At 37.2% G+C, this 8,568-nt stretch overlaps 1 protein-coding gene across 1 annotated transcript; it reads left to right on the forward strand.

The window, feature by feature from the left end:
- Window positions 1-2,644: 2,644 nt before the first annotated feature.
- LOC116174014 (15-hydroxyprostaglandin dehydrogenase [NAD(+)]-like) lies at window positions 2,645-4,534 on the forward strand. The gene is made up of 5 exons (XM_031491791.1): window positions 2,645-3,172; window positions 3,231-3,351; window positions 3,405-3,511; window positions 3,557-3,885; window positions 3,938-4,534. The coding sequence occupies exons 1-5, from the start codon at window positions 3,080-3,082 to the stop codon at window positions 4,053-4,055; spliced, it is 768 nt and encodes a 255-aa protein (XP_031347651.1). The 5' UTR covers window positions 2,645-3,079; the 3' UTR covers window positions 4,056-4,534.
- The last annotated feature ends 4,034 nt before the right edge of the window (window positions 4,535-8,568 follow it).

An 8,568-nucleotide genomic window follows, 5' to 3' on the forward strand; every position in this document is an offset into this window, starting at 1 on the left:
CAGTTATCATCTTTGGTGATAACTTATCTGTAATAAAGGTCATACAGGGGGTAGGTATACAAGATATATATTGGGCAAATGCAACAAAACACGCGCAATTTAGTATGAGCCCGAAAATTTTGAAGTGAAATTCGATTTTCAAACTTATCAAGAATATTTCCAATTGATTTGTGGTGCACAAATTATAAATTATTAAAGATAAGAAGCCATACAAGCGTTGTACCTTTCGGATTCATTATACAACATACTCATGCCATATTCCTTCATTTTGTTCTCAACTTCCATCCAACCTCTACTGTCACACAATTTGTGTTCTAATGTTATCTACTGTAAGAATTGTAACAGTAAAGTTCTGGAATACTTCATGCTTCCGCTAGTTATTCTGATTATGCTATACTGTCTTTTTCAAATTTGTGCTCTCCGGTCCGTTAGTGTACGTTACTATTATATTTTTCTGTATTTGCCTATGTTGTCTTCAACATTTTTATTACCAGTATTCCTACACCAATGACTAAAAAGGGGTTTTATTTTCTTGAGTCAGTCAGTTCCGTAAGTTAATACCATATTTGTAGATCCGAGTGTTGAGGTTGTGCTTGTTTTGATTGGGTTTGCGGCACATCAAAAGACTGTTGAAGTGAAGATTATGGTGATGGGGTTAGTGTGGAGTAGTCCGACATTGATGAAGTAGAAGCTAAAGGTTGTTAATAATTTGAAGCTTGATTATCGTGCGTTCTGAATTATCTTGATAAAAACTCCACTCCAGGTGTAGCAAAATCGCTCATTTCTAACTGGAATAATATACAGGATTATCACAAGTGACGTTCCTGATTTCGATTGAAAATATTAGTGGGTACTGTGTAAAGTTCCAAGTGATCACGCTCTCTGGAACTGGCCTCCAGGACTTTCAGTTATCACCCCCTGTGATTTTTTGATGTGGGGCTACATCAAAGATAAAGTGTATACACCACTCGTATCAGAAAAAATATCTGTGATCCAGAAAAGGATTACTATCACCATTAAAACACTCCATCAAGACACTCTTATGGCGAAGTTTGATTACAGGCTTGACATCTGTCGTGTCACAAGGGGTTCCATTTATATTGCTAAGTACCTGTGGTGAAACTTTTTGAGTGAAACTTTCATTTCTTTGTATATTAAATAAATAGCTGATAAAGGGATGTTTTAACAATCGAGTTAATTAACTAAGATGGTTAGTTTCCCTTTCCCGTCGTGTATAATAGCAAATTCCACAGAAATCATTATAAAACTTCTGAAAATTTTGTAGGTATAACTCTCGCCAGGAAAGATTGCCGGTGACAGCACACCTTGTGTCGATTTACGATCTATGTTTTTCTAAAGATGCGAGCGACTTCCGGAATAGGACAAACAATATTATATTATCTTCTGAACTTCATTTTATATCGTGCTCCGCGTCCCATTTTCAATAAGAATGACATATGTCATTGGAATGCACAATAATTTGTTGACTTTATCTACCTTTACCGTTAAAGTAATCAATTTATCTACCCTTGCCCCTTAAAAAGACGCCTATTAAAATGACAATGTAACATCTGCTATAAAATAAATTTGATTTATGTACACTGGAAATCATGTACATTATTTGTAACAACCCTAAGTTATCTATGTGATTTTTCGTGATCGATACAGCTCGGCTGTCCTGCTGGCACCATACATTTGACAGACCTTTTCACCATAAACTGCATAATCATTAATCATCTCTTGATGCCATAGTTTCGTTGATATTTTGCATTACATTATATGCTGCTGGCATTATTTATATGTACTGTTCTCTTCGGAGCTTTATAAAGTGCCAGAAGTTCCAATGAGGTAGTGTTAAAGATTTTATGTCATTTTTGGAGCTGAAAGGTCCTTTTTGGGGTCATATAAATTATACAAAGATACCAGAAAACTTTACCTACCTCTAATTGCATAATTTCAATTTGCTGATATTCAAATTGCATCATATCTAGAAAGAAAAAATCACAAGTCTATAAAATACCAAATAACAAAACTTCATTCCGGTGAATTGTTTCAATATAATAAACATAAATTTACGTAATATGCTTACCGCGTCTTAAATGATTTCTATCCCCCCGATTTCAGAGTTCAAATTGCCGTAACAACTGAAGCGGGGATGTACACTGTTGTCGGAATTGTCAATCGCCGGGTTTAGAATCGCCGGGATAACCGAAGCCGGGAAGAAAATGGTTTTACTTGAGACAATTTTAAAAAGAAGTGAATTGTCTTTTGTAGGACTAAACGGAGTATATCCCAGGCCGCAAATCGAAGCAGTGTTCACGTGATCACACCATCGTTGATGTGGCTTTCTAAGAACTCAATACAACTAATATATACGTGTAAGGTTCCGTTACATGGTTTATTTATTTACAATTAGGTAGTAAACAATAAATTTATAACAGTCTTGAAAGGAATTGCGCAATCTACGCATGCGCACATCTGATTATTATTATATGCGATATGTTTGCCTTTACTAGAAGCATCTGTGGTTAAAATGTCAACAAAATATATTAATAAATAAGAAAGTTGATTCAAAGCTAGAAGCTAACGAATTCAAAGAGAATGAACTAAATATATTGAAAACTGAACTCGAACGAGCGAACGGACGGGGAAAGTGGCCTTCCAACAAGAGAAACAGATATACATCCTGAAAATTCGAGTATTCTTCGATTTTCTAGGAGCCTGCAGCTAAACGCTCCGAAAGAATGTCACGTGGCACTTCAGTTCGCGCATATTTTCCAATAACCCAATTATCCTACTGCTTGCAAACGGCGTATATGCATCTCGTAAAATGAAAATAAATTTTTTATGCGTTCATCGCGCGCTATTGAAATTTTACGATAGAGGGGTATTCCCTAATAGGTCTACGTGCATAAACATTCCCCTACAATTTCATTGACTACCCTTTTAACGTCGCGACGCTAGGGCGCGGTCGCCAGTGCACGGCGTCTAGTGCTGACGTCACGTCACCTGCAATACCCATTTCGACAGTGGTTGTAAGCGTCGATTGTTTGTTATATGATTTGTTTACAGAAGTAGGATGGATTTTAAGGATAAAGTGGCGCTTGTGACTGGCGGTGCTTCGGGTTTCGGTAGGGCGTACTGCGAGGAGCTCATTAGACAAGGATGTAAGGTACAGTGGCTGGGAAACGTAAAACGTCCTTTTGGCTAATTAAGTGTGATTTTTGTAGGTTGCTATCTGTGATATTAACAATGAAGCGGGAGAGGACTTGCTTCGGGCTTTATCCAAACACGCAAGGGATCGGGTTATTTTCTGTCCGTGCGACGTTACGGATTATCCACAGTTCGAAGGTAATTTGTTGCATCCTTTGTTTACGAATAAATATTTTGTGCAAATTTAACAGAAGCCTTCCATACGACGATGACCAAATTAGGTGGTATAGACATTGTGATAAATAATGCATCGGTTATGAACGATCGGCTGTGGGAATTGGAAGTTGACGTCAACTTGGTAAGAAAAGGACTGTTGGAAAATGATTCTAATCTTACGTTTTAGAATGGAGTTATTCGTGGACTTCTGTTAGCTTTTAGATTCATGGGGAAAGATAGGGGCGGACGTGGAGGTGTCGTTGTCAACGCCGGTTCTTGTTGTAGCGCCAGACCAATGATTTCGCTTCCGGTTTTTACAGCAACGAAGCATGCAATTGCCGCCTTGACACGGTGTTATGGTGATCAATACCACGTGAATTTAACTGGGGTGCGCGTTTTTTCAGTGTGCCCCTCACCGACCGAACCCGCTCTATCGGGGGATCCCCGGAAAAGGCTTCTCAGTGGTGAATATGAACACGCATGGCAAACCGACACCGGTAATACGGTTTCATTAAAGTGAGTAATGGTTTTGGCCCGCACGTGTCTATTCTCTAATGCATACTTTTAGGCCAGAATACGTTGCCAAATGTTTAGTTGACGTTTTAAAGAAAGCGCCCAGTGGAACCAGTTGGTTGCTGGAGGAATCTCAACCAATCAAAGAAATTTCCTTATTCCCGTTTTTTTAAACCTTTTATACACATAAACGTACCAAAGTCGAGTTTGGAAGAGACAAACTCCATATCATTTTCTACAACTTGTACTTAAAAACGTAAGCAGGCTTCGTAGCATTAATGTAATATAAGTAGCGCTTAAAAAGTGTATTATATAAACAATTTTATACCATTTGTTGCACGTATACTTAAATGTTTCATAATTTTAAGCGGAAATGAAGGCAGAATGAATCTTTGCGTCCATAAGAAGTTGGAGTCCTTTTTGTTAGACGATATATAAGATATTTGTATAAAACCGAAAACGTATTTGTAGACGTTAACAAAAATTGTTGTTTGAAAGCTACGTTCCGTTAGGTTTGAATTTTGATAATTATTATTACACATTTATTGTAATATTATTATCCATGTGTGGTACAATTAAGTGCGCTTGTCATTACATCTGTGAAAGATTATGTATTAACATTTTTTAATTACACTAAAAAAAGCTCTCGTTATGACGTTGCATATTTCATGGGATCCCACTGCCCTTTGAAGGTTTAGAATTATATTATCTTCCTTTAGCTTGCTCGCATATGGGTCTAGTGATTGTGCGATCCTTGGTTACATAAGCGCTGTAGAGGTCCGACGTGGATAGTAACTTTCTTATTTTAAATAGCACCGTATATTTTTTTTTTAATCTACATGAAAATCTGCGTCGTTTGATACCACATTTCCCTATACCCAGCATCAAAGGTTTTCAAGTTATTCAAGATTTTCCAAATTTTTGACGTTGTCTTGAATTTCAAAAAGTCTTCCAAAATCAACAATATTGACGTGATGCTACAGACGATGATTTAAATTTTGATCCCCCTTCTACAGGGTGTTTTAAAATTAATGGCCAAATTTAATCACTTCAAACCTTAGAAGTTGATTTTTTCAAATGAAACCTTTATTTTTTTCACTTTCAAATGTCGAAAAAAAACGATCAATTATCAATATATTCCCTATACCTATCTGTTATGCTTTTCGTTTTATTTTAGATTTTATAAAATTGGGACCGTTATATTAGCATAATTTTCTTAGGGGGCCTTGAAATAAATAAAACGAATTAGCAGATCTGTCAGACAAAAATGTTTTTATGGTTATAACTGTTACCATTCGTTAATAATGGTAGTTTATATCACTAAGTATGAAAAAATCCTATTTACTTTAATGAATACAAAGTCAAATAAAGATGAAATAAAAAACAAAAACATGGCGCGATAACAAATGACAAAATAAAAAACAAATCAATTGAGATTTTGTTCTACGTGTCCACCGGTTTTTTCAATTCATAAGGGCTCTTCTCACCCTAACTTCCAGTTCTTTGCAAGAAACAACTGGTGTAAGGTGTAACTTTGTTTTTTATAAGACTCCACACATAAAAGTCCAGTGGTACTATATGTGAAGATCTAGAAGACCAATAGCGAGGATAAGTAGGGTTAATTCACTTGTCTTCAAAAATGTTCAAAGACATAAAAGCATCATGGATAGAATGAGCCGGCGCTCCGTCAAGTTGAAACCAGGTAATGTTTCAAAGCATGGTACAATGACATCTATAAACGCGTTTATTTCAAGGCCTCCTAAGAAAATTATGCATATAACGGTCACAATTTAAGAAAATCTTAAATAAACGAAAACCATAACATAAGGAATGCGATAATTGATTTTTTTTGACATTTGAAAGCGGAAAAAAATAAGGCAAAAAATCAACTTTTAAAGGTTTGAAGTTATTAAACTTGGCCATTAATTTTAAAACACCATGTAGACTGGCGATCAAAATTTTAATGTTTCGCATGTAGCATCACGTCAGTATTATTGATTTTGGAAGACTTTTTGAAATTTAAGTCAAGGGAGCCATAGGTATAAGGCCCTAAAGAAAAGCAGTCAAACGTTACAAATTTTGAAAAATCTTGAATAACTTGAAAACCTTTGATGCTGAGTATAGCCAAATGTGGTATCAAACGTCGTAGATTTTCATATAGATTTCGAAAATGCAATAAAATATAGGGTGTTCTATTTAAAATAAGAAAGTTGCTATCCACATCCTGTAAAGCCGGAAGTAACACGATCATTATAATTTTTCTTTTGATCGATCATGAATATATTGCTATGCAAATTTTCAGATTTAAATTTGTTATAGAAGTCTAAATACTTGTAAAAAAGTTATAAAAAATGTTTGAGCCATCCCCCGGAACTCAAAAATTTTTTTTCCAAAGCTACATTTTGGATCTGTGTCTACCATTGGGTAGGTAACTCAAAAAAAATTGGTTGATATATTTCACCCTTTAGCCGTGCCCCCGGGGCGCTAAAGAAATTTTATTTTCAAGTCACATTTAGATATGCTTAACTTTCAACTCATTATTCAGACTAAACTCGTGGATCTGTCATAGTAATAAACTGATGGGTAGTACACAAAAAATTGTTGTGGAAGCCAAAGGGCTCAGTTTGTGTTCGATTTCGAAACAAGAAATGCCGAGGCTAAACTTGCAGCAAGAAAGGCTGAAATGCAAGAAGAAATCATTAAGGGGCAAATCGAGCAGCTCGAAAAGTATGGAATACTCCTTGATGGATTGGATCAGAACAGATTGAAAGAGGCTTTGGTCTACCATTGGGTAAAGTGAAGTGAGGTAATTCGATTCAGCGTGGGGCTGCGTTATTCCCGAATCAGCTACAACAGAGTGGGTTTGTACCACGCCAAATTATGCCCCATCCACGACAAAATTATTTTATAATTGACTGGGTCCCAACTCCTATTTCTTACCAACCACCAATACAACAAGAGGTGAGAGTGCCTAAGCATCATCATGCATCTAGTCACCGGCAGTCCATGAAGAGAGACATATCTGTCTTCTTTGTAGATCCAGCAGAGTGGTCTGGGTCCATTGAGTGGTTCAGACATATTGTGGATGCATGTAAGCTGGTGACGGGTAAAAATTTGAAAATTTGACTATTGTGGACTAAAAGGTGACGCAAAGGACAATGTGAACAATCTTCTGTTCCCAAGTGCATGTATACATGTGCCCTTAGAGAAAAGATTCAGAATTAATCACCTCAAGATAGCAAACCGAAGTCATTTTTGGAATTCGCGAATTCCATTAATGGTTTCATAAGAATAACTGAACACTCAACGAGATTATTGAGAAGTTGGACAGCGAACAATTCATGGGCAACACTTTCTTCATTACTCACGTTGAAAGACTTCGTTTGTTGGTTCCAGTTGGTAGCTGATTCACATTCACATATCACTCTCATCAGCTACATGGAACTTTCAGACAAAAAAATTTCGAAAAAAGAGCATATCCTGGTATCTTGCTGATATTAGTGAGGATGAAGATCGAGAAGTGAAACCCAAGCAAAAGTCACCCCCTGAAGTGGAATCAGTCAAACAAGGGAAGTCCGAGGAGAGGGACCTGTGTGTGATTTGTGATTCGATGCACAGGCTCGCCAAGTGTAAGAAGTTTGCAGCGCTTGTAGTGGATTAGCGTTAGCGCTTGGTTAAATCAAACAAACTGTGTTTCCATTGGTTGAATATATGTTATTCGAAGGTAAACTGCTTAACGGATGCATGGCACACTCCAAACCAAAAGAGAAACTTGAACAAGTTGGAAGCCATGTTTCAAAGGTGAGCACTAAAGTCGTTGCCAGTTACGCTGTGAGACCTAATTGCGACAACGAACATACTGAATGATGACTACAATTATGGAGCAAAGTCTAGCTGAGGAGCTTGGACTTGAAGGGAAAGAGGTTGGGACCAAATCCATTGGACGGAAAGGAACCGCAATCCTGGTTGACTTGGAAGTGGTCGCAGAGGTAGAAGATCACGAAGGAGTGAGGGCAGTAAGGGATTTGTGCATCCCTTACCAATGCATCAAAATCAAGACGCTGCTGGATCGTTGATCACATTTGCAAAGATTGAACTTGGCTGAGAGGGCGAGTAAGTCACAAATGCTAAAAGGAGAAGACAATATTAATCTCATCATTCCAAGAGATATCAAGTTGCAAGTTAGGATGGTCAAAACCCTAGCAAGGTAAGTACAAATCAGATTTCCTTGTTCATGTCTGAAATGGAAAACCCATTGAACGAATAAGGAGGAAACTGCTGAGTGTCGTCATGTCTGCGTTCGATCCTCTTGCTTTGTGGGGCATTTCCTGGTCAAGGGCAAAATGCTACTTCAGCAGGTGTGACAGAATAGAGTTGGATGGGATGATGAAGGATTGATGAGAGTTCAAGGAAAGATCGGTCGTTCACCTGTTGAAAAAGGTTCATTCAATGGCTTGTTGCAAAAGCAGAAGAAAAGCTGGTAGGTGCAAAATCCAAATCCAGTTTAGGAGGAGTACAGTCACAAGCACACGTATCTACAGAAGAATTTTATGTTTATACAACCAATTTCTTTCCCTAAGAAGAATGTGCATATTTATGTCTGCTTGTTTTTTATCTGTATGGCATACATAGAACCTCTTATTTTGATTGAGAGATTCAATATCGTTAATGGAACAAAAGTTGGTG

The sequence above is a fragment of the Photinus pyralis genome, unplaced genomic scaffold (assembly GCF_008802855.1).
Source record: "Photinus pyralis isolate 1611_PpyrPB1 unplaced genomic scaffold, Ppyr1.3 Ppyr1.4_LG6, whole genome shotgun sequence".
Taxonomy (NCBI): domain Eukaryota; kingdom Metazoa; phylum Arthropoda; class Insecta; order Coleoptera; family Lampyridae; genus Photinus; species Photinus pyralis.